The 24,854-nt window shown below is 31.6% G+C and overlaps 2 protein-coding genes across 8 annotated transcripts in view; both read left to right on the top strand.

Annotated features, from left to right (window-relative positions):
* Positions 1–24,854, top strand: part of dnc (phosphodiesterase dunce) — a 350,732-nt gene that overhangs the window by 156,802 nt on the left and 169,076 nt on the right. The gene's annotated exons all lie outside the window — the stretch shown is intronic.
* Positions 1–24,854, top strand: part of LOC147910951 (uncharacterized) — a 204,891-nt gene extending 180,037 nt beyond the window's left edge. The window contains exon 5 of the mRNA XM_087409568.1: positions 1,529–24,854. Within this exon, the coding sequence (XP_087265694.1) occupies positions 1,529–1,532 (4 nt within the window). The 3' untranslated portion in view covers positions 1,533–24,854. The remainder of the gene's footprint in view (positions 1–1,528) is intronic.

The following is a 24,854-nucleotide window of genomic DNA, read 5'->3' as shown; positions in this document are numbered from 1 at the left end:
CCTTTTATCTTTTTTAAAATATTAATTTTCGATTCTTTAACACATTGTTTCAATGATTGTAATATTTTTTTATTGTATTGTAATATTTTTTTATTGTTTTTTTTTTATTATATTTATTTTTAATTACGTTTTAATGTCTTTTCAATCTATTTCTACTCATGGTCTATAATTTATTGTGATACTGTTTTTCAAATTGATGAAGACTAGATTACAATTGAAATATTTTTTTATTTTTTTCTAAATTCTAAAACATTGAATTATTTTATTAATTTCTTTTTTCCAATTATATATTTTCCAATAATTCTTATTTTCTAATTATCGTTACTGCTCATCTTTAATCGCTAATGTTCTTACATTTGCTTTGCAAATAAGTTATATTTTTTATTTCAAAGAATTTATAATTTATTTAAATTTCTCAAATTTTTGCTTTATCGAATATATATTTATGTTAAATTCATCATTTTCTATATACGAATGAGATGATTTTTTTATAACGAGAGAACACGAATTTAGTGAAAGTAGAATTATTTATTGAATCAATTTTTTAAGAAGAGACATTATAAAATTACAAGTATATTCTGTTGACTTTATTAGTTTCTTTGTCAAAAGCTAATCCGAAAAACGATAAAAAAAATAATGTTATACTATCCATCTTTTTATCATCTATCATTTATCAGCTCGTATAAACTAGTAATTTATCATCTCATGTGTTTTATCGTTTTATTTCCTTTTCTGTATTACCAAAAAGTTGGAAAATCTGAAATAACTAATGCGTGAAATTGGAAGTTAGAATGCAAATAATATATACCGATGTTTCTCTCTGATTTCTCCACAAAACCAGATGGTACGAGGATATGGGCGTCGTATGTCGTCTATGATTTAAATTTCCTGAAGATATATCATCGATTTTTAGAGTAAAGAAGCACGATGTTTCCCGATTTATTTTTCTCTTATTTTATTCTGCTCGCTGTCTCTCTCTCTCTCTCTCTCTCTCTCTCTCTCTTTTCTCGCTTTCTCACTTCCTGAGACGAATTGATAGCACTTCAAATCGATACGTTGTTCTTACTGATGTTGCCACTCGTTAATGTAAAATCAAAATGAAAAGATTGTCAGAGAGTGAGAGAGAGAAGGGGGAGGGAGGAGGGTAGAATAATATTGCCTCATTATATATTATTCTTTTTGTGAAAAAGGAAATTTTATAGCTATGAAGTGATAACACAAATTATTATTTTTACAATGCAATTTTTAATAACTTATTGTTATTAAATCGATTGATTCAATTATCTCTTTTCTGCCTTTTCTGTGTACATATTTTTATATCTTGTATATGTAAATATATTTATATAATATATATTTAATATATAATGTATATTAAATCTATATATTAATACATTAAATAATATGTTAAATATATCTTAATATTCATACATATAAAATATATTCCATATAAGATATTTTGAAAACGGTGATTCTGTTTTTTTAAATCATTTTACATGACATAATGTAAGTTTTTTATTTTATGTTTCAGGTAAGTCCAGAGCTCCATGTTATTTCTTTCACTAAGGTTATGTGAGTAACAATCCAAACCGGTATTTTTATCTGCCTCTGATAGCACTCATATTTTACGTCACTCAAGCCAAATACGCTGCGCTTTCGAAGCGAAATTTGTTGCTGCATATAAAAAGCAATATTAAGTGGCATCGACGGCGAATATCGGTGATAAATTAAAGCAGTTTTAGCGGCGCTTGATCGAAACGAAGGGCCATTACGATAACGAAGATTAATACTTTTTAATTGGCTCTGATATTATGTGTGTATTATGCATTTTGCAACCGAGTATTATATAAAGAAAGAACAATTGAATATAATATCTAAATACTAAATGCCACGTGCAAGACAATATCGCCATGGAGCGATTGTATAAATTTCCTATTAACTCTGTACATATTAAATGCATTTCCCTTGTCTCTGTTATAATAAAAATAGCTTCTCATATCGAAAAAAGATAAGAGGCTAAAGATTAGGGAAGCGCTTTTAGTTTCTCTTCCGTGAGAAATGCGGAAGCTTTCTGTCGGAACGGCTCATATTCTTAACGTCAACGTGCGCAAAAACTCTAGCTTCGTTGACGTTGGCATGCAAAAGGAAATGGGTCATTTTTTTGGATGAAATATCAAGTTTTTTACGATATGCTCAGCATTACGATTATATTCCTGCTATATGCGACAAAGTATTATGCATCGTCTACGACTCCCGCAATCTATCGATTTCACACGCGGAGGTAATGGTAATTACACGCGTGATGTAATGACTAATAGGGTTACAGAATAATCGGGTTATAGAATGGATACACGTACCAAAATGGCAAAACGGATAGATGCATTTCATGTAGAATTAGAGTTTGTCGGATATATGAATAAACCTGGAGAAAAAAAATATATATCAAATATTCCAAATTTATGAAAGCTTACAAATATTTAATATTTTTGTTACTATAAGTCTTTGAATTTTTATTTATATTTATTTCTCTTATTTCATGTATTTCTTGATATTCGCGTAATTTTGTTTAATCCTTTTTGACATTTTTAATTTAAACTTCACAGTAAATTTCAATTGCTAATACATTGTGTGTATGGTAGCATTCTATCGTTTGATATATCATATCAGAAACACTATAAGTGTATTGTGTACGAGTATGGTTTCAACGCACTCTTGAATCACCACATTCCACAGGTCAAGTGCACCATGTTGTTTTATTAAGTTCTTATTTATAGTCCAACGGGTTTTCAACTTCTCCTCGTCCTCTCCTGGCTTCTTCATTCCATTTGCTTTTTCGTCTCTTTGAACATCAATATAAGCTCGCCCTGGTACGGGAATTGGAGACATTCCTTCGGGTCTTAACAAAAAGGAATTTTCAAAAATTACTTTTTGATATCCCAGTAATTCTTATATAAGCGCAGCAAAATGAATTTCTTTTGTTTTAGAAGAATGTTATTTGCTAAAATATGCTACATTTATATCATATATATACATATATATATATATACATATTTTGAAAGAGGGAACTTTAGAAAATATTATTGACATAATATTTTATATTAATTTATATAGGAAGGAAAAATGTGTATCTAAATCTGAATACGTTTTCATACTGTTTATTAATAATCTGTGAAAGAGAGATAATAATATTTTTGAAAACAAAGCATAATGAAAAAGTTAATTTTGTTACATTTTTTTACAAGAGTTTTAATGGCAAGTATCTTGTGATATATCTCATATTCGGTTTTTCACGCTGCAATGCTGTTCCATCGATTTATTGTGAACATATTTTATTTATGTTCGTTTCCCCGCCGTACAGAGATGCGGCGACGTTGCATATATTTCACGGCTGAGAAGTTTTGCGAGTTACGTTATTCTTCGTTCTCGAAGAGAAATTAACGATACACGCTAAGATTAGCATTCGTTTGTTATCAGTTGCTAAAAGCAAACTCATAAATAATGCTCGATGTCAGAATAGAATAAAGTATAATGAACATGCAATGCATATAATAATAAGGAAAGAAAAAATGTAGATGAAAAGTAAATGAAAGGATGTAATGAATCGTTAAAAAAGAATGGAAGAGATCATTTCTGTAATTTTACATTTAACTTTAATCATTAATGCATTAACTTACGAGTAGTTAATAATGTTTTATCTCATTGAATGTAATAATGTTTATGCGAAATTACACGCAAAGTAAGTTAATAGTTATTTCTTAATTTGTAAACAATTTCATAAATTGTTATGCCATAATATCGAAATTTAGATAAATTGTTAAGAAAAATCTTGAAAAGAGAAAATTTAAAAGTCGAAATTAGTTTTGAGAGCTGTCAGATAATGAAAATATTTTATCAGTTTGATTCATGCTTGGGCAAATAGGGTCTTGAATATATTTTCATTATCTGTATAGCGCTGATTAATCTGATTTGAAAAGATGTTTTTCTACTTGTGCATTCACCTTTCAATCATACGTAACGACAACTTTAGAATTCGTAGAATTCGAAGTTGTTTGGAATAACGTAGAATCTACGTTAAATTGACTTTGTAATGCACTTTAAAGTTTAGATTAAATCGTTAAACTTTTTTCGTTATTTTCTCATTAGATAAACTCGCAATCTTATGACATTGGCTTACTTAAATCTTCATTTTGTTATCCGACCTTATCGGAGTTAGTCAGGAAAAAGCCGGAAAATAAATCTTTTTATCGAAGTTGATAAATGAAGGTATTTCGTGTATGCGGCATTTTAACCACGTATTCGTTATTTTAAATAAAATATTTTTTTTTGCACAAAGCTACATTTTGACCACCTTGTAGATGGCAAAGAGAATGCAAGGCTAACTAGGGTAGTGCTGGTCCTGAGGGATCGATACGAACCGTTGCCTGCTACCGTTGCTGCTAGCTGCTACTGCTATTACTGCTGCTGCTGCTGCTGCTGCTGTTACTGCATGAGTCTGCACACATTCGCCAATAGGTGATAACCCAGCAACTCTGAAATGCACGTTCGCGAAAGTTTTGCGCAAGTTATATTTATATCATTATTTTAGTTAAAAAATTAGAGTACTTCTACGGAACTCACGGAGCTCTTTATCTCGATTAAAAATTTAAGTTCTTTAAAATTAAATTATCCTTTACGTGCGCAAAACATAATATAAATTTAAGGATAAATACACTTTACTAAGAACGGGATTAACAGAATTAATAGAATTAACAGAAATGGGAGATCTTGATAAAAACGCTAATAGACTCTTATTGTAAAATTATCTTATCTACTAAATTGATGAAAATGAAATTGTTTATTAAAGAGACATTTGAATTTTGCAACCAACCGTAAAACTTATTGTGAAGAAACAAAGTAGAATATAGAGTAGAATAATTATTTCAGGATTACAAATTGATTTAGAGTGATTTTTCATGCATATTAAATGCATTTTCATGCAGTCATTGTCCAACATTTATTTATTTTTATATGTTTGAACGATTGTTAATGCAAATTGTTAACAACCCTGTTTAAGACACTTCGTTGTCTTTATATGACTTTCAATTGTAGATAGGACATTCTTGGTCATTAGCCAATTTAAACTTCTATTTATCAAGATATTCATACGTAACTGCCAGTGAAGCAAACTTGTTCACATCTTTCAGTTATTCACATTGCTGTTGTAACAAATTTCTCGTAATAGAAAATTGCAATGCTAATTCTTATAAATCTAAACTTGTCATTTGTATATTACAACCAAAAAATTACGTAAATCTTTATGGTGATAAATCGTGATGGTAATTTTTCTTTGTATTACTTTATAGTTTGTATCGTTCTTTTTGACAAATTACGCGCGATCAATTAATTACCATAATACACAGTCGCCTGCAATAATGCTGTTTAATAACTTTAATCCCTCGTATCGTTTGCATGCGTTCAATTTAATGATGATTGCGGCTCCGTTGGTGCCGGCTTAATGCACGCGTGACACGTGTTGTCGCTCGCTTGTGTTATGCGCGGTCGAGAAATCGTGTGCTGCGTCATAATGCCTGCTGACGACAAAAGTGTCAGCTGATGTTAATCATTGATGATTTGCATTCATCACACCGCGTTTCCATAAGGAATTACGTCGACGCACGATGTGATTCGACGATCTTGTTTTGCAGTGCGATATTAACGAACAATGCGCCACAAAGAAAAACAATATAAATAATGTATCACGTGAGAAAAATATTTTTTCCTAACAAAGCATTTACTAACAATTACTTCGCGGATATATCACGAACGGATATCATTCGAGCGCGAATACAAAAAAACTTCGAGCTTATTATACAAAAAAAATGTATTTAAAAAATTAGTTTCCAAACCTTGAGTTTTATTCCATCAATTCTATCAATAATTTTCCAAGAAACTACAAAAATGTTATAAAAAGTATTTAATCATATGATTGTGCTATCGTATTTTGCATATAATAACTGACTATGTTGTTATCTAATATTCTCACAATAAGGTACCCTTTTTTACGCTGCACTAATAAATAGGTACGTCAGGCTCGATGCGGCTATCAAGGCGAAGAGCGAAAATTTCATCACGCCGGGAAGCTCTCATCGCGAATTTCCCTCGTTTGTAGTACATTTCAAAGTTTGCGCGTATACGCGCGTGTGAACGTGCATAGCACATTCCGTGAATTATACCGTAATATCGTGTACACGATACAGCTACGCTGATGCTGGCAGGTGTAATGTTTGCGGAATTGAATTACCAATTTGCCTACTCGTTGAGTCTAATTATACCGGGCGAGAAAAATGTGCATATGATGAATAGTAGATCGACACGGCTAATTTTTGTCGTTTTACTAAATTATATTTGTACCAGCAGATCTTCTTTATCATCTCATACAACAATAATTAAGTACATCCTATGCATCAAACTTTATTCAAATAAAATCTGGAAAATCTTTAAATTTTAGTAAAATTCTTAAGTTTTAGTAAAATACGACGAACGAAGTTCTTTCGAAAAGGCAATATCGGAATCCTAGATTTATTACATACAGATTGCTTTTATCTTCACCATTTGAAAAATAGTTTCTTCAGTTTTTATTATTTTTTTAATCTTCTATTTTTCCTACTATTTTCTCACTCTGTAATTTCATCACTTTAAATACTTAGTTCGTAAGACACAATATTTTCTTGACTGCTGTAATTTTCTCAGAAATATCTTTACGTTTCTGCTCCATGCATTACTGCAAACGTCTGAGAAAGACGTTTTAACTTTGAAGCGAAATAGAATATGTACAGAAGTCGCGAGAGATTGACTAACGCAACGTTTGAATGTAATTTCGAGATACCCGTTGTAATGTTGGAACTTGATTCCCGAGTTATCATATTTGATAATGTGTAACAACGTTATTCCGTTAACATCTTCTTCGTGTCTGCTTTAGTTTTATGTTATTCTTACTCTGAAGTTTTATTCTCTCTAAATGTTAAGTCATTTGATACAAAAATTATTTAAATTTTACGGCGGAATGTGCAATGGAAAAAAGTGTTACATTAATTGGAATTCAGGTAGATTCAACTTAAAATCAGATAATTAAATCTATCAAACATTCTAATCGAGATAACCTGCAGAAATTTGATTATGATAATCAGAACTCTGATTCATATGATCAGAATTTGTTCTGTTTGTACTTCTTGTTGGTACACCCAAAACATTTTTTGCAGTGTGTCACTGTTTGGACGCATATTTTTTAACAAATATTTTTACAGATATTTATTTTTATATCATACAAATTTTATTTTTGTAATATTGTTCATTTCCACATTAGAATTTTGCACTGGGAAAATCTTTGTTGATAATGGACGAACCAAAGAATTCTGATCGTACTAATCAAAATTCTAGTCGAGATAACGAAATATTCAGTTATGCTGATCAAAATTCTGATTGATATGAGATCAGAATCTTTTGGTTCATCCATTTCCAATTAGAAATTTTTCTCAGTGCGCATATAATATATAATTTACATTGTAACGTATAACATATGCACATTCGACTTCACATATGCATGTACATGTATCGTGAAGTACATTTAATGTTTACGAGCCATTGTTCGTGGTTTTTAACTTTATTTTCTTCGTGTCATGACATATTGAAGATCATAAGAGGGTTATGTTGCCGCGCCGGTTGAGCTTATCCTCGGGTGGTTTTCAGCAAGACCAAAAGTCTTTTTGCACATGCTGGCAAAGTCATATATAAAGCTCGAAGGGCGTATTACCTTTGCCCTTTTCCGTCAGCACGCGCGTTCTTTGTATTCCTTTTACGATTTTTCCGTAATTATTACATAGCTCGCTGGATAAGATGTCCCACCTGTCTGTCCTGTCCTTATACTTTTTGTATGTTCGTATTTCTCTTCAATGAAAAGTCCTCGTACTTTTTGTATGTTCGTATTTCTCTTCAATGAAATTATTCGTAATATCGTTGCTTAGAGAAGTCAAGGTAAGAGCCTTTTCCGTTCATACGATCAATTAAAGCTGATGGACTGGGATTGAATTTCGATGCAAGAAAAATGAAATAAAAAATTCACAATGCATATTAGTATCAGAATAACAAATGGAAAGTTTTTAAAGTGAAAAATTGGCATTAATGTGAAAACAATTTAATATTAAAAATAACAATCTATTGAGATTATTAGTATTAATATCAGGATACAATAAAAAATAGAAAAGTTATATCTTGTCGAAAAATACGTACACATTTAATACACACACACACACACACACACAAAATTATATTTTTGTATATAAAATGAAGTATTAGATTAAATTGTTTTAATTGTTCGCAAAAATTAAATAACTTTAATATGATTATATTAAGATATATATATGAATGTACATGAAGATACATATTATTTATATTATGTATATATATATATATATCTATATATACACATATAAAACGTTCATAACATTTTCCATTACATATTGTTCATTGGACAAATATATTCAGTGATTTTGAGTTGGTGGTTTTTTTCCTATATTTGTGAATTTTTTTAAATAAAACACTACTCTCTTGTTCACTCGACAATCGTGCGTTGTCCCTCGAGCTATTCTACGGTTTTATCGAACGGATTAATAGAAATACATTCGAATGATTAAATCGATTAATTAAATCCTCACCGCGCGCGATTAAACAAAAGTAAATTTTTTTATTATGGTAAAAAATCTGTCATTAGCATCTGTACTATCTTATTTTTATCTTTTTTCTTTTCATAGAATTAATTGTTAGCGTTAAAAAAGATATTAATTGATTTAAAATCTATGATCTAAAATCTACAATCTATATTATTCTTTATAAAATAAGTTTAAAGTGATGGAAATGGTAAAATTTCTTAACACAAAATCCTGGAGAGAAATTGTGGAGTTAAAATAGCACGAATCCTTAAATTCGACAGAATTCGGCCAGATGTAAGAATGGCGCACTTGGGATCCAATTTGCCGAAATAAAACCATCTGCCATATTCATATGAATCGCTTTCGCGATTTAGCACACTTCGGTTAAATTGGTCCTGAGAGAATGTAAATTATTTCTTTTATCTTTTATATTTTCCTCATATCTTATATTCAATACCATATCAAAGTTGATCTCGTTACATAATTTCTACAAAATTTAATTTTATTGAGAAAATTAAATGTTTACAATTTAAATTGCCTTTTTGATTTTACAATAAATTACCATTATTCGCGATTGTTGACATTTTGGTTTTCATGCAACAACTTTTAATTAATTATATCTTAAAATGCACGGCTATTAAAACACATATATTTAACAATATGTTTGCTACGTTGGCAAGCTAATAACGTCAATACGCATAACGCGTATTCATATACTGAAATTTTAGCTGTCAACACGGTCCTTACCTTCATGCAACACCGATTATCGTAAATTTTGCGATCTCGTATTACTACCGGTGCACAATGATTTGCGGTGAAACGCTTGTTTGTACAACGTAGTAATTAACGTCGCGCATAATTAACGCCGTCTAGTATTACACGGAGTACTGATATATCCACGAATTTTTTCATTTCGCGCTCTGTAATTTCCAGTAATTAACTCATACGAAGATGATGTATGATACGTGAAACAATGATATTCCGTGTGTAAAGAGTGACCCAGGAACGTGAAATTAAATTTTAACAATAGCTTCTTTTTTCAAGAATATTCCGTGGTATTTTATGTTCGAAAATCAATTACAAGTCAAATCATTGTTTTTTTTTTTTCAACGATATCGCACGCATTAAATTTTGATCGGACAGAAACAATATGTATCCAAAGAGGTTTATCTATGAATTTGCGTTCTAGTTTTAAAGAAGCCAAAAGCTCTCCAGTAAAAACAGGATGACTCTGAGAGAGGTTTATACGAAAGCTCTGCAAACATACCGATACAAATCCATCTACTGTGACAATGTATCCAAATCCAAAGTGCTCGAGATAGTAACTTCTCAATCTTTTTGCTTTCGCCAAATCCCATTTTATCCATTTCGGGCTTGGAGGTGAATCAGAAAATTTTATTTCTCACCAACCGAAGGGAAATTCGGTCCTTCGTTAATGCCCTCTTTGTTTCTCGCGAGACGTTCTGCGGCGGATTTCGAGTCTCGCGAATACATAAAGCAATTTTCATTTTGCGCTATTCATCCATTTTCTCCGTGTTCAGTCCGTCGGTCAATTCAATATCGTCATTGCAATTAAGGACGTGACTAAGCATTAGGTAGGAAAACGATGGATGGCGAGTTCTATCACGAGACAGCTGGGTGCGAATTAGGTCTAGGCCTAGGGCAGATCGTGCACATGGCCGTTTTGCTAGTAAACGTGCATACATGGACGATCCGACGGTGGGCATGTACTTTCTCACGAGACGAGAACGAGAACTTGACCTATAAAAGCTCGCCGGTTGAGCTTTCACGGCGGTCGTAATGTATCGGTCGCACGCGATCTTGCGCTTCGAAGCGAGGCCGAATATATCCACGGGACTATCCGGCGCGTACCGCTCGGAAATCGTTCCCCGAGCTATAAATACGAGAGGGAAGGAATTAAATTAATCAAGGTTAATACCTCGCACTTAGGGTCTCTTATCGGTGACAGGTGGCTCGCTTCATTCGTTAAAGGCTAGGCCACGTTATTAATCTTCGTGAAGGAAAATTAAAAAAAAAACAAGTAGGTAATAGATTGTTTGCACATGTCGAGAGTGGAGAACTCTTCGCGAGTGCATAGCCTTACCTAAAATAAGATATACAGTCACGCGCTTTTAGTTTAGAGAAACTGCGTCTTTCCTGCGTAGACAGGATTTAATAATAATTTTGGCAAGTGTTTCGAGAATTTGGAAATTAATGTCGCCTTCAAATTTTGTCATAATCCATTTGCATGAGAAAATTAAATTGCGGCACAGAATATTATGATATATCAATATTTAATATATTTTTAGTAATAACGCAAAGTTTACTTTAAGGATATTATATTATAAAATAAATATTGTATGATAAAATAAAAATGCAAAGATATATGTAATATGATAATTGAATAATAAAATTCTTTGAAAATTTTGAAAGATAAATATTCGCATGTTGTTCGGGTCATTCAGGAATGCGTTGCGCACTTTGAAAATGTGCACAAGGTTATGCAGAGGCGAATACAGATTCATCAAATTCATATAGAGCTGTGTGTGAAATATATGGTGTATCCTCGTATCTATTTACTGTATCAAAGAACTGTGAAATGTCAAGAATCGCAAGGATGTTCGCGTCACGCCCATATCTGTCGATATTGGTCGCTTTTATGAATAGCTTGTAGTTGCATTCTGCGGCAATAATCCGAGACTTGCTTTACTTCAAGGGCGACATTGATCGTTCGATATTCTACATATATAATTTTTATACTTCAGTTTAATCGTCATTTCGTGAATAAACTATTTAATAGTCAGCTCGTAAAACAGTATTTAAAAAAAATATTTTAAAAAAGTTTATAACATGATTATTGCTAGATTATCACCGATTTACGCTTTCACATATATTTCTAACATATTATCTTTTATTCGTTTGTCTTTGATACTGATTTCTTCGAAATTGCAGTAATAATTCTCAGGAAACTAAAATCACAAATTCATTGTGCAGATTTAATAAAATTATACGAGAATATAGAATCAAGACTTGATTATGCGAACAAACTAATCTAAATGCAAGTAAAACGTTGGGAACACTTGCGACTCGGGAGGAAAAGCAATTTTCAAGTCGGATGCGTTTTTGCAAGATTGATCGCGAAAATACTGAGCATGGTGCAAAGCACGTGGCGATGGCGCTCCGACGGACAGTGGTATCGACCGACCCCGAAATGTACCTTCGCCCCCACTTCTCCGTGAACCCCATCGCATAACTAGCCCTAACCCTCTCTCCAACTGACTATCCGCGACGCGGCTTCCCTGCATCCCTGGCCTGCTGGCTGCTACACTTCCCCAAAATTCACGGTGTGTCCTTGGAAGCATGACGCAGATTGGCGACATGCCTAACGACATAGTTTGACATAGTTGGACATTTGTTATTTTCTGGCATTTCGTTACAAGATCAATTTACCTATATTTTTGTCCAGCAAGGCTTATTTTCACCGATATAAATTATTCGGTAACAAAATTCTCAAAACTATTTTATCAATTACGACTACTAGGAAACCCTGGCATGAGCTTACTAGTGCGAACGCGTCACATCACGTTATATTCGTTCCTTTGACGCCATTCGACAACAGGAGCACTAAAAGGGTTAACATCGTGTATACATGTCGATACAAGCCTACCTTTGATGGTTATATATGGGGTGTACAATTAATATGCATGTGCTATTATGTGATATTAACGGTATTTGCGGAGAGCGGATCGGCTCCCTGGTGGAAAGGCCTTTGATGCATATTAGTAGCAGAGTGATATTACTTAATCTTATATAATGGTTTAATTATAATTTAACAACAAAAATATTTGTTTACTAGTAAGTTGATTTTTATTAAATAAATATGAAACTTCAAAATACCTAATCTGAAACAAAATTGTGAATTTTCACTCATATTATTTGTATTTACAAGGAAACAAATAGAATTCGAACACTGCATGTACAGAGTAAATTAACTTTATCAGTCTTAGGAAAAATATAGATGGCCTTGGTATTGAATGTTGAAATACGTTAAATTCTTTTCTATTGATTACGAGAAAATTTATACTGTATTATCTCAGGGATTGAATCTAGTCTGGACATTCCTGTTCGTGCCTTATTAGTTTAACCATTGCGGTTTCGAAGATATTTCCCGCAGTATTTGGTATATCATGAGAATGAATTTTCGGTCGACGTGACGAAATCTCGGGGAAATTTATTGAAATTGAATGAATTCCACTACTGAAAATTAACGTTTATTTTTTTGTGAGGGAGGGCTTAATGTGCCCTCAATAGTGATAACATTAGTTTTCGTGTTATCCCATTTTACGATTTTACGTTTAAAACAATGTAAACGGATTGTTAATTTAATTTGGTTAAGCTATCTGCTTCCGTTCAATCTTTTTGAAAAATAGTACCTTTAGGTCGCATTAAACTTTCGCGAAAGACGGACGCAACTTTGATCATCATCGCGCGAAGTAAAGTGAATTACGTTAGAACGGTACAAGCAAACTTGCGAAAACGCCTCTCGGTGGACTGATGCGCCTGGGGCATACGAGTATTTAATCAAGTTATCTCAAGGGAATTCGAAGCTCCGGATATTAATCAATTATCCAGATTTTGATTGGTAAGATCCTTTCTTTAAAAAGCGAGCTGCAAATGCACTCGCAATTATCGATTCGTTGTAGAAAATAGCATTAGGTTTACAACCGGCTTTACTTCACTTGAACAGAAACGTATTATCGTAAAAAATTCAGTATGACGCTACCCTAGATTTTATCTGTTGTTTTATTCATTTGGTATTTTCTGTTTGCGCTGTATTAAAATTTACTGCAATTTGTGTTCATATCGTTTCCGATGTTTCGTTTTATATTATTCAAGTATAGCATTAAGCAGTGATTAAGCTCAATAGATAGAGCTTATACCAGCCGCGATGGAAAGCTACACAAATTACTAATGAATATACTAATGGATATCAAAGCACTCAAGTATTTATAGGAATTTTTCTATTAGCTTGAAAGAAGCTCGGCTACTGCCTTGCAACATCCTTCGTTCTTCTGCACTGTGGAAGCGATTCGCGCGCTACAGTTTTCGCGCCATTTGAGAATGGAGTTGCATTTATCTAGACTTAACGCTAAGTAAATTGTAATACTCGGAATAGTTTGCGCGACGGCGTGTTCCGCGCAATTGCGTCATGTATTCCTCTCCTCCGCTCTCCTCTCGCGTGTGACCGATCTCGTGGCGATTAAGCTACCATTCACATCATATGCTTGCTGTACCCGAGGCACAGATACCGAAAATTACAGATTCTCGCGAATGAATATCGTCTTGATTCTACAACATAACTCATACCGAGCATACCTTCTATCGCGATTATTCTCAAATGCAATCACAACGGCTTCGTATTTGTGTGGTATCAACATTGATTTTTCTTTTATTTGATTATTGTTATACTATAATATTTTTACGGATATTTTGAATGAGCAGAACCTACGATTACAAAGAGCTTTTAATATATGCATAATTAAATAAGATGAAATACATCAAATAAGATGAAATGAACATTATTACACCATATTTCAATATATAAACTATATTGGCTCAAGATTTGATTTTTCCTTTATTTGATTATTGTTATATTATAATATTTTTACGGATATCTTGAATGAGCAGAACCTACGATTACAAAGAGCTCTTAATATATGCATAATCAAATAAGATGAAATACGTCAAATAAGATGAAATGAATATTATTACATCATATTTCAATATATAAACTATGTTGACTCAAGATTAGTGCTAGATGGAATTATTTTGCAAATAACTTGTCTTTTTCTAAAATACCTTTAACTCTGTATAAAGTATTTGAATTTAGGTACAGTAGAACTGCGCGTGATACAAGAGAGGGAGAAATAATATCCTATTGTTATCATTATATCGAATCGAATTTTATAAGCGGTCTTTCAAAAGCTATATTGCTGAATTCTGGAATAATTTATTTACTCATCATTAAATGAGATTTTACTGTGCTTTTTTAAAAATAATTGGTTTTCCGCTGGGAACTAATCATAATTGGTTGTCATCTGTTTTCTTTGTAGTTCTTTTAATGTAATATTTAGTCTTAAATCGCTTTTTTATTATATACTTATATATATATCTTTTTTTTTTAAATTGTGGAAGTTCTGTGTCTAACTTTTTGTATTTTGTTGCGCTTAAAAAGATGTAGAACGGCTATTAAATTAAGCTATCTATCTATTAATCTATTCGCAATGCGTTTACGGTATCTTGGTCGCGGCTGTGTGCCGTCACTACTGTGACCTCAAGTACACAATATATACGTACACAAATACATATATTTTATTGCCGGTAGGCAATTTGCATAATGGATTGTGGGCGCCAAGTAGCTTTTCGTGTAATACAGAACGATCCGTGTAGACTTGGCTGGCGCGCGCACAAGACTCAAGTCTAGAGAAATTCCTATGCTTATTCATTGTGGGAGAATAGCGGGCGGGGAAATAGCATTCGTCGACACCGTTGCGTAAGAAGAGATCTCTAATAGGAATGGCGTGCCTCTCTCGCCTTAACGCGCTCGTCTAGATGAAATGCGTCTTGTCGGCTTCTTTTAAGAGAGAAACGACAAAGATCAAGACCCGAGATAAATCCTTCCCTTCCCGCAGATAACTGCAATATATGCAATTAAGTTAAGCACAAACTCCTTCGCTAATAAGGAAATTGCAAGGTGTCCTGGAAACATCGCTGTTGCTCTATCAAAAGATAAATTATTTCAGAGTCGATAAAATTTGGTTCAGTTTATTACACACAGATTTCTCATCTAAAATAAATTTAGTATGTAATAGATAACGATTTCAACAAATAAATTTTTTACTGTAGACATTTCTTCATATTTTAGAAGAGAAAATTATTAAAAAAAAGTTTTTTTTATAATTCAATAATTAGAGTTTGAAAAATCATAAGATGTATCTGTCTTCTCGATTGCTAATCAAATATACTTTCGTTGTTGGTTTATGTACTTTATTTGCTATCATACTATGTATGTAGATCGGTATTTGACCTCTCTTTCCGGAACTAAAGTATCGTGTTTGCTAAATTACAGTTCACTACAAGTACGAAGTGGAAAACCAAGTCGAACAGTTTTGGAATATCCGATATATTTGCGTCGTATTAGCTGCGACTCAGTTGCTCGTACAGTAGATAATGGTCGGGTAGAATCGCGGAAGAACTCTATTGTGAATAACGACTGACTTTGTCTTGTATCCTTCTCTTTTCACACCACTTTCATTTGCATTTTAATGCTCGTGCGCTATCACTACTATGTCCGACGTCTTACTTTTCTTTTCCACGCGAGCTGCTTATAACCATTAAATCCGTATCTTCGCGCAGTGTCTCATTGTCTACTTACACATAAAAAATGTTCTTATTTTTTATGAGAATTTATTTTTTAACTAGCTTTTTTTTCACTAATATAAATTATAATAAAATTTACGTTTTAATATTATAATTTATAATGAAATGTATTTTAATTAAGAAATGTATTTTGTAAGTTCTACGTTTTATAATGTGGTTTACTAGAGTTTTTAAAGAAACATTTGTTTTTACTCTACATTATATCGTAAGAACTGTCTTACAACAATTGCAATTTAATATCTATTTTTTAATAAAAAAAATCATTTTTTAATAAAACTTGAAACTGTAAAGTTCTCTGCAGACGATAATATTTGTTGCCTAAGTAAACTCGTTGAACATTCACGGATGGCAGCATCGCGTTGCTGCACCTTTATCGGTAGCCGATCCCGCAGAGATGACTGGTCCGCACGACTATTTGGACTTAGCAGACTCATGAACCCTATAGCTTTCACTACACTCACAAGCATTTACATATTTATATATACGTATTTTTGTGAATAATATAATAGTAAGATAAACATTTGAAAAATAGAAAATACAATTTAATTTATTAAAGAATAATTAGGATACGAAAACAAAACTTCATATATATTTGAAGCAGAAGTTCAATTCATTTTGTATTTATTCCTTAATAAAAAATATCCGGTAGAGAGTCGAAGATATGATAATTTTGTTTTAACGGCTTGAGTTTAAATATCTCTAGTATGTATAATTATTCTGTTTTACAAATTCTTTTTCCGAAGTGCCATACACATAGTATACCTTGAAAATGTTTTTGCGCTGAACATGTTTTTTGCTGTTAGCAAAATTTGCATAACATGTCAGAATTTTGAATAAATTAAGATGAAATGAGTAAACAATGATTTTTTTGGAATATTTTTGATTATTTTCAACATTTTTTACGCTAAAACAAAAACTTGTTTATAAGTAAAGTCTACAGCATCTAAACACAATTTAAGAGATTTTAAATAAATTTTAGTTCATAATCAACTTTCATCAAGTTATCACTGTTTGAATTATAGACTTTTTATAATTACGCAGTTCAATAAAAAATTACTTGTTTTTTCTCTTTGAAAATTTTTTTTTGAGTTACACATTGTGCTAATGTTAGAATTTTCACGGCACATCAAAATTTTTTAATAGGAGTGAAATGGATGAAAAATCACTCTAATTTGCACTGTAATTTTTTTAAATCTATGTGTTACGCAATTTTTAACGACGGCATCGTGCTCAGCGCGAACAATTCTTCGAGATATATATTATAGCACTCCAGAGAATAAAAAAGTGGATTTTTGTCAAAGAGTATTAATAACAACAGTAAATATTTCGTAATCGTTTTAAATATGTTAATATTGTTACCAACAAAGCATTATTATTATATTCATTTAATTAATTTAGATTAACATATGTTCTTAATGATATCAACAGTACACATATATTCTTAATTACTTTTAAAAATAAATCTCTTGTTTTTCTTGCCCCTGTTATGCAAATCAATTTAAAAAGCAGAAAGAGAGAAAACCTCTCGGTCGCTGCTTAATGAAACGGAAAAAGATTGACCAACCCCTGCTATTCTTTTTACACAGTTGCTTCCACCATGACTGCATCCTTTTGCATGAGCGCGTTAGGGTAAAGATGTCACGGCAAAGGGTTAATAATATCGATTAATTATTTTTGCTTTTATTTTTATAAACTTCATTGCTTCTTGCATCGCATGCATCTTCTACGTAATATGTTTTTAAACAATTAAGTAGAAATCTTGTAAATAGTGCAGAAGACATTGTCATGTTTACTGAAAAATTCCAAAAAAGGATAAGGAAAATCTATAAATTGTGCAGAACAATTTTTATTTTGTAAATGAATTTTATTAGCAAACTCTGTATAAAGTATTTGTGTTTTCAAAAAAAATAATAAAGTATTCATGTTTCAAGATGACTACATATAGTTCAGTACTATTATTTTAAAACTAAGTTAATATTTTGTTAACATATCATCTGGGAATGAAATTGTTCTTTTGCAAATATATTATATTATAACTGTTTTACACAATCTCAAAATTAACAATTTCTTACAAAATAATGTATTTTTGTGGCAAAGTTATGCAGTAAATCTAAATCAAAATTTATTTGAAAAAATTTCAAAGCTATCGAAATTTTAAATCTTACCTACTCAATTGATAAAAAGTATCACTACTTAGATTGAACGAAAAGTGTACAGTTGATAATTAGTTTCTAAAATTAATGCCTAATGTATGAATGAACGATCTCATTTTAGTAAACTGTTTCTGAATTTGCGTGATAAAATCTCATTTATGATAATGAAGATGAATATTCCTCATTATAAGATTATGACACCTGATACGATGGGAATATAATATCGCGTTATTATTTTATAAAATCTTAAATAGATTTGTAACAAATTCTTTTTGAATAAAAAAAATTACTTCTTTACCTTTTTCATTTGCTCATTTATTTATTTCGCGATACATTAACATTATTTAATAATCTTCCATTAATAATAATTAAATACAAGTTTCTTGTACTCTCTGATGCTTCGTAAACTACTTGCGCTGATGTCAGATTTATTCTCATTAGTAACTTGTTGCATAATAACAATGATATCGTGAATATATCTTTATCAGTGTCCAAAAGCGATTTTTTGTAAGAAAAATTTTACGATTATCCTAACTGTTGTTGTTTCGTCGTAGTTCCGTTTATAACAATTGTGATTCACGTTGTCTAGCATCACATTTCGCCAGCGATTGCCAAATTTGTGCAGAACCGCGAGAAAAATGTGGTGCAGCAACGAAGCGTTTCGCGATTCGTCTAAGTTGGCCACCGCGATATTTGGTTTCTCAAAATACAAGTAATATAATTGGCCGACACCCACAATTTATATGGAGGCAGCGTCGCACGCCACCGGGATTCCACGATTATAATAAATAACCGACGACCTTGCGTCTCGGTTTCGACTTTCCTCCCTCCTTGGGGATCTAAAAAAAAAGGCGCAATTATCTGGCATTTATTTCCCTTGCGTTCTGCAACTTGCAGGATTTACTTAATTCGAAGACAGGCTACTTGAAGGATCATTTATTTGAGACGTAACTCATTTTCTAATCAGATCTTGACGTAAACTAATAATCCCCATTAGTTAGCATTTGTCGCAACTTTGGCAGATATTTGCACAACATGCCGGATGTGGGCACGTGTTCTGTAACAAACCGAAATCTTATTTCATATAGTACACTTGGAAATATATCTATAACTTAGAGACTCACTAATACATGGATGTTTTAATATTTGTGGATACTTGCCAGCTCCGTTCTCCAATATAGAACGGAAAATATACGTAAATTATTAATATAATTTTACCCGCAAAAAAATATTGAAGATAAAGATTTTAGACATTTTTTTATTACATATACATATATTACACTGAAAAAAATTTACTGAATTTTATTAAATATTTGTTTGAATAGTATTAACGAAATATGTATTAATAGTGTAAATAAAGATTTAATTATAGTGAATAAAGATTTAGTAAATATTTCGTTATATAAAAGTATTATTCAAACAAATATTTAATAAAATTCAGTAAATTTTTTTCTATATATTTATGGTATCAATTTTTAAAGAAATGTAGATTTCAATCATATATAAGTATATTTGTATATATTTTACTTATAATTGATCTTGCGATCTTGTGTGCATTTCAAAGTATATGATTGGAGCTATTGTGATTTAACAATAACGCCTTTTGTACTCTTGCCAAGGGAAATCTAATGTCTTCATTAACAGATTTGTAGATTGGAATAGTAATAATACCGTACAGGATAAAATCATAGATTAATGTTCATTATACATTTTTATTTTTGTTGTTTAAAGAATATTATACTGCTATTTAAAAAATATTTTATTTTAAGTACACGTCTTAGCATAATAATAATAAGCATAAAAAATGGAGGCTATTAATGGATTAAAGGAAATATGTGCAGGAAATATATGAAGACAAGGAGCAGCGGCTAAAAATTAGATTAATGCGGAAGGCGACATTTACACCATGCGCACGACGACATAAAAGAAGCGGGCATAAAAAAGATATCACGATGTATTTACGTGTGTCGTGACTCCGAAAATCGTACAAACTACGTATACGTGAGAAAAGCGACAGTGTTCAAAATAATCCGAGTCGCTCTATAAATACAATACGACATTCAGTCGTATGCGGCGCGTCGCGATGTCCAGATGCGTCCTTCGTTTATTCATTCAGCGACAGTTTATTTAATTACCGGTTCCGTATTAGATTGATTGGCGATCAGTGATTCGTGCTTGAGATAGTTAAGAAAATTTTGTTCATCTTTGAAATTCGATTATTTAAGTGTCAAAGAAAGACGTGACCAACGAAGAATTCTCTTATCTATTATCGACAATGTAATAAAGCAGGGTGACGTGTCTTGAAAAAAAATTATTTACGAAACACTTTTTTGTCTTTATATACTATATATACGCCTATAATTTCGTGATCGGTGATCGCAGTGCGTGTCGCGAGTAATAATCGGAGATTGTGATCTATTCTTGCGCAACAAGACGTTTATTGGCATCTTTGCCAATTAACCATATTACGGCATAACAATCGAGATCGATGCAGTATAATTGCATAATGTGTAACTAAATAAATTAATCGATTTTATTCTTTAACATACAGGTTTGATTATAGTAAAAAATATAATCGATTCCGATGAAAATCGGAATTGATTCATGTGATAAATTTTACAAATTTACATATCTTGTACGATATTGCGCGGGTTTGATTGTAAAATACAATACATAGCGATTTAATCATAAATTCCTATGAAGGTACGATGAATATCTTTCCGCGTATTAAAGCGCATTATAGTGGTTCAAAAAATCTCCTCGCTCGCGCGAAATCTGCTCGGTGATTCTGGAATTAATGTGCTACAATTTTAGATGAGTCGGGACGTGTCGCGTGTAGCTTTTAACACGACTGCGTGTGTCGTGCCGTGAATTTACACGTCGGCTAAGTGCGTACGTTTTAAGAGCGATCGCGAAAAATTCATCACGTCGCTCCACGAGGATGGAGAGACTAAGCGTGGCGGAAATGTTGCGCCGGAAAGACAGGAGGCGTCGTAGGGGATGGACGGTGGTCGGGCATGAATTGCGGTGAGTATTCTAAATCACGTGAGAATTTGGCCGCTCCCGCTCGTGAATAAGATATCTGTCAGCGATTGAAATCAACGACCAGGTGCAACTGTCACGGTAAGCTGAGCATGCGGCAGGCAAAGAATGTTTTTAATCGAAACTCCACTTTAGAGACTGACGAAAATAAAGCTGCACCGTATATCTGCGCACAAAATGATCTGGATTTTTTTTGCGATACTGATGAATCGCCTATCATAGTATATCATTATATATACGACACAAATCCGTGCGCGATTGATCAAAAGTTGATCAGTCTGGTGTTGATTTTTGACAAACAAAAAATAGGAAAGAATAACTTTCAATCAACCTTTCGTGAAACAAACATTGTCACAAATATGGTAAAGATATTTTTATATATGCATAATTGTATTATTTTAATTATTATTTTAATTACTGTAGTCTCTTTCAGAATCTTCTAATTTTACGAAATAAAATCTGAAAGATTGTTTATTTCACTTTATTATTTTTTTTAATATATTGTATGTTTAAATTTTTATCTGTCACGACAGTAATCAAGTCGCTTTATCGAGCGATAAGATAATCCATTGAGAAAATATGGTGTAGTCTACTTAAACCGATAACTGGTAACAGTAACTGCATCTGCTGGTAAAAAGACCATGGTACCGCCATCTTTCGCGATATTGCCTGGATTTCTGCACGTGCTCTTCTCTGCTATACATATTTAACAGATCGATACCGTGGTTCAGTAGTCTCTCTCTCTCTCTCTCTCTCCTGCAGTTTTACTTAACAAGTCGATAAACTAGATTTCATATTTTAAACTTTAAACATATTATTAAATTTATCAGTAGTTTCAGAATACATAATACATTATTTAGCGATAGATAAACTAATATTTCTTTATTTAAAGAAGAAGTATTGAAAATTTACCATTTTATTAGAAAATAAATAATTTCTCTTTTTAATTTAAAGTTTTTTTCTTTATAGCTTAATTCTTTAGTTTTCATATATAATTTCTTCTGAGTTTTAAGATTTAATTAAAAAGTAATGACTATATCGTTGCTCTATACATATATATACTTCAGAGATAATTTTTAATACAAATTTTTTTATTACGTTGATGTATTTTAATAGAATATTAAGGCATAATACATTTAACGAATACTTCCGTACAAAGAAATTTTGCATAATACGTATTTACAGATAAAAGATATTTCTGAATGACAGAAATTAATTAATTCTTTTATGAATATTTATTTATTCAGAAATTTCATGAAACATCATTTTCGTGTAATTTATAATAATATATTATATTAAAACGATATATGCTACACATGCTAATAGTATTCTGACGATCGATTCTTTAATTTATAATACTGCGTACTGCGGATTACAATTTTACATCACTTGTAACCGATTACAACTCAATGAATTATATAATAGCTATTATAAATATTTCGAAAATCCGTATAAAACGATTTATCCATATGGTTTATCTATATGCAGTTTATCACAAAAGCATTTTTGATTTCAGCTTAATGGAAGCTTTTCCCCGAGGGAAGGTTTCATGCGTGATCGTTGCGAATTGCATGTTCATAATTCAAATCAAATGCAGTGCATTTCATGTTAGATTAGAAAAGTAGTTTGAGGTATTATTTATCACTAGAATGCTTGAGTGCGAAATCTCACAAGTTGTTCTATTCCAGTGATTTAAATAAATGAGTATCACGATATTGTCAATTAAAAATAGCTTTTATCTTAATTTACATTTTTTAATTGATGGTAAAATAAATTTTTTATGAAACAAATTCTTTTTTGTTAATTGATAATTTTATAATACATTTAAAACTTTGTTCATTATTTATTCAATAATTAATAAAATTTTAAATGTGTTATAAAACATATCTATTATAGTTAATTGTTTATTTAACATATCGACATTAAGAAAGGAATATAATCAATTTTAATAAATATTTAGTTCACTACTACCAACTAAACATTTACAATAAATAAATATTTGTTCAATAAAGAGAATGATCGTTAAATCAAATTAATGGTTCTTGTACTAAATAAATATAACTTTATATTTAATAAATATTTAGTTGGCTATATTCAACTATAATAAATATTTATTAAAATTGACTATATTTTTTCTCGATGTATTTGTAACAAATTGATAACAAATTGATTGTATAGATTATGCTATGTATATTGCGACTCCATTTATACATATCCACTTATACGATTTTTTTTCTACGCTATGTATTTAAGTTAAAATAAAAAGAAGTACATTTTATTACCTTTATGTGGTGATTATGCACTAGATTCTTCGCAACGTGACGCTCGGAAAATTTTACAAGCTTGCGTTGTCCCAGTGTAGTGTTCAAATTTTACAACGCGGTGCTCTGCTTCGAAAATTTATTATTCACAATGCACGTATAAATTTCACGCGCGGAAACGACTCACCGTAAAGTGCAGATGTTGCGCTCAATGCACACCGCACTGAAGAATGTACATGAAAGGAAAATATTATAATGGGAATTAAAAATCATGACTATTTACGTCGTTTCTTGTAATGATGTTTCTTATAATGACGAGAGACAATCTATATGATACTTAATGAGACATCCGTAACAAAAATATCAATTTTATTAATTTATCATTTTTGCGAGTCTTTTTACGAGAAAGAATATATATAAGACTTGTTAACAGAATACAGATTTATATAACATAACATATCTTTAAATTGAAGAAACATGTACAAAGTATGAATGTGCTTTTAGAGAAACATTTTTATAACCCGAAAGGAAAGAGGATATCTGTATGTATGTATATGCGCATATAATATTTCTCTTTATTTACCTTCGAGATATATGATATGACTTCAGTCGCTTTATTTCCCAGATATCGAGTTAAGGTACGGAAATGGACCATTTCTGTGCGTCAATATTATTGCTAATATTCACGTGAATAACATCACGTGATATCACGTATACAGAGTTTCATCTGTAATCTTTGCATAAATTGCCAATGTTTGAAATTATTTCATCCCGGTGATTAATAATGAGCGTCATCACGAAATCTTCTCGCCAGACGCTGATGGTACAAAGTACACTTAAGCACAGTTGGATCGATCCAAGAGTGAGTGAGTGAGTGAGTGAGTGAGTGAGTGAGTGAGTGAGTGAATGAGAGAGAGAGAGAGAGAGAGACAGAACTATCTCAAGTCCACGAGAACGTGAATTTGGAAGCTGCCAAACTTTATAGTCGATCATCACGTGAACATTTATCGAACTAATTTCTGACGCTTACCAATCTTCGTTTCTTAGGGATTATCGCTAATTCAAAATAACGAAAAAGATACGCTGATTGAATTCTATCCAATTAAATTCGACTTTCATTCCATTACGATTTACATCAAAAGTTTGAGAAAGAAATAAGATCTGTTATATACTTATACCATAAGCTGTGCTGCGAAATAATTAACTCTCTAAATTTTTCAGAGTACTTTTATATGTTTTTTGAGAAATAATTGTTCGACAGTTAAAAAATGCAAAAA

Source organism: Acromyrmex echinatior, chromosome 1, assembly GCF_024713525.1.
Source record: "Acromyrmex echinatior isolate Ae372 chromosome 1, ASM2471352v2, whole genome shotgun sequence".
Classification (NCBI taxonomy): domain Eukaryota; kingdom Metazoa; phylum Arthropoda; class Insecta; order Hymenoptera; family Formicidae; genus Acromyrmex; species Acromyrmex echinatior.
This window is presented reverse-complemented; position numbering and strand designations above follow the sequence as displayed.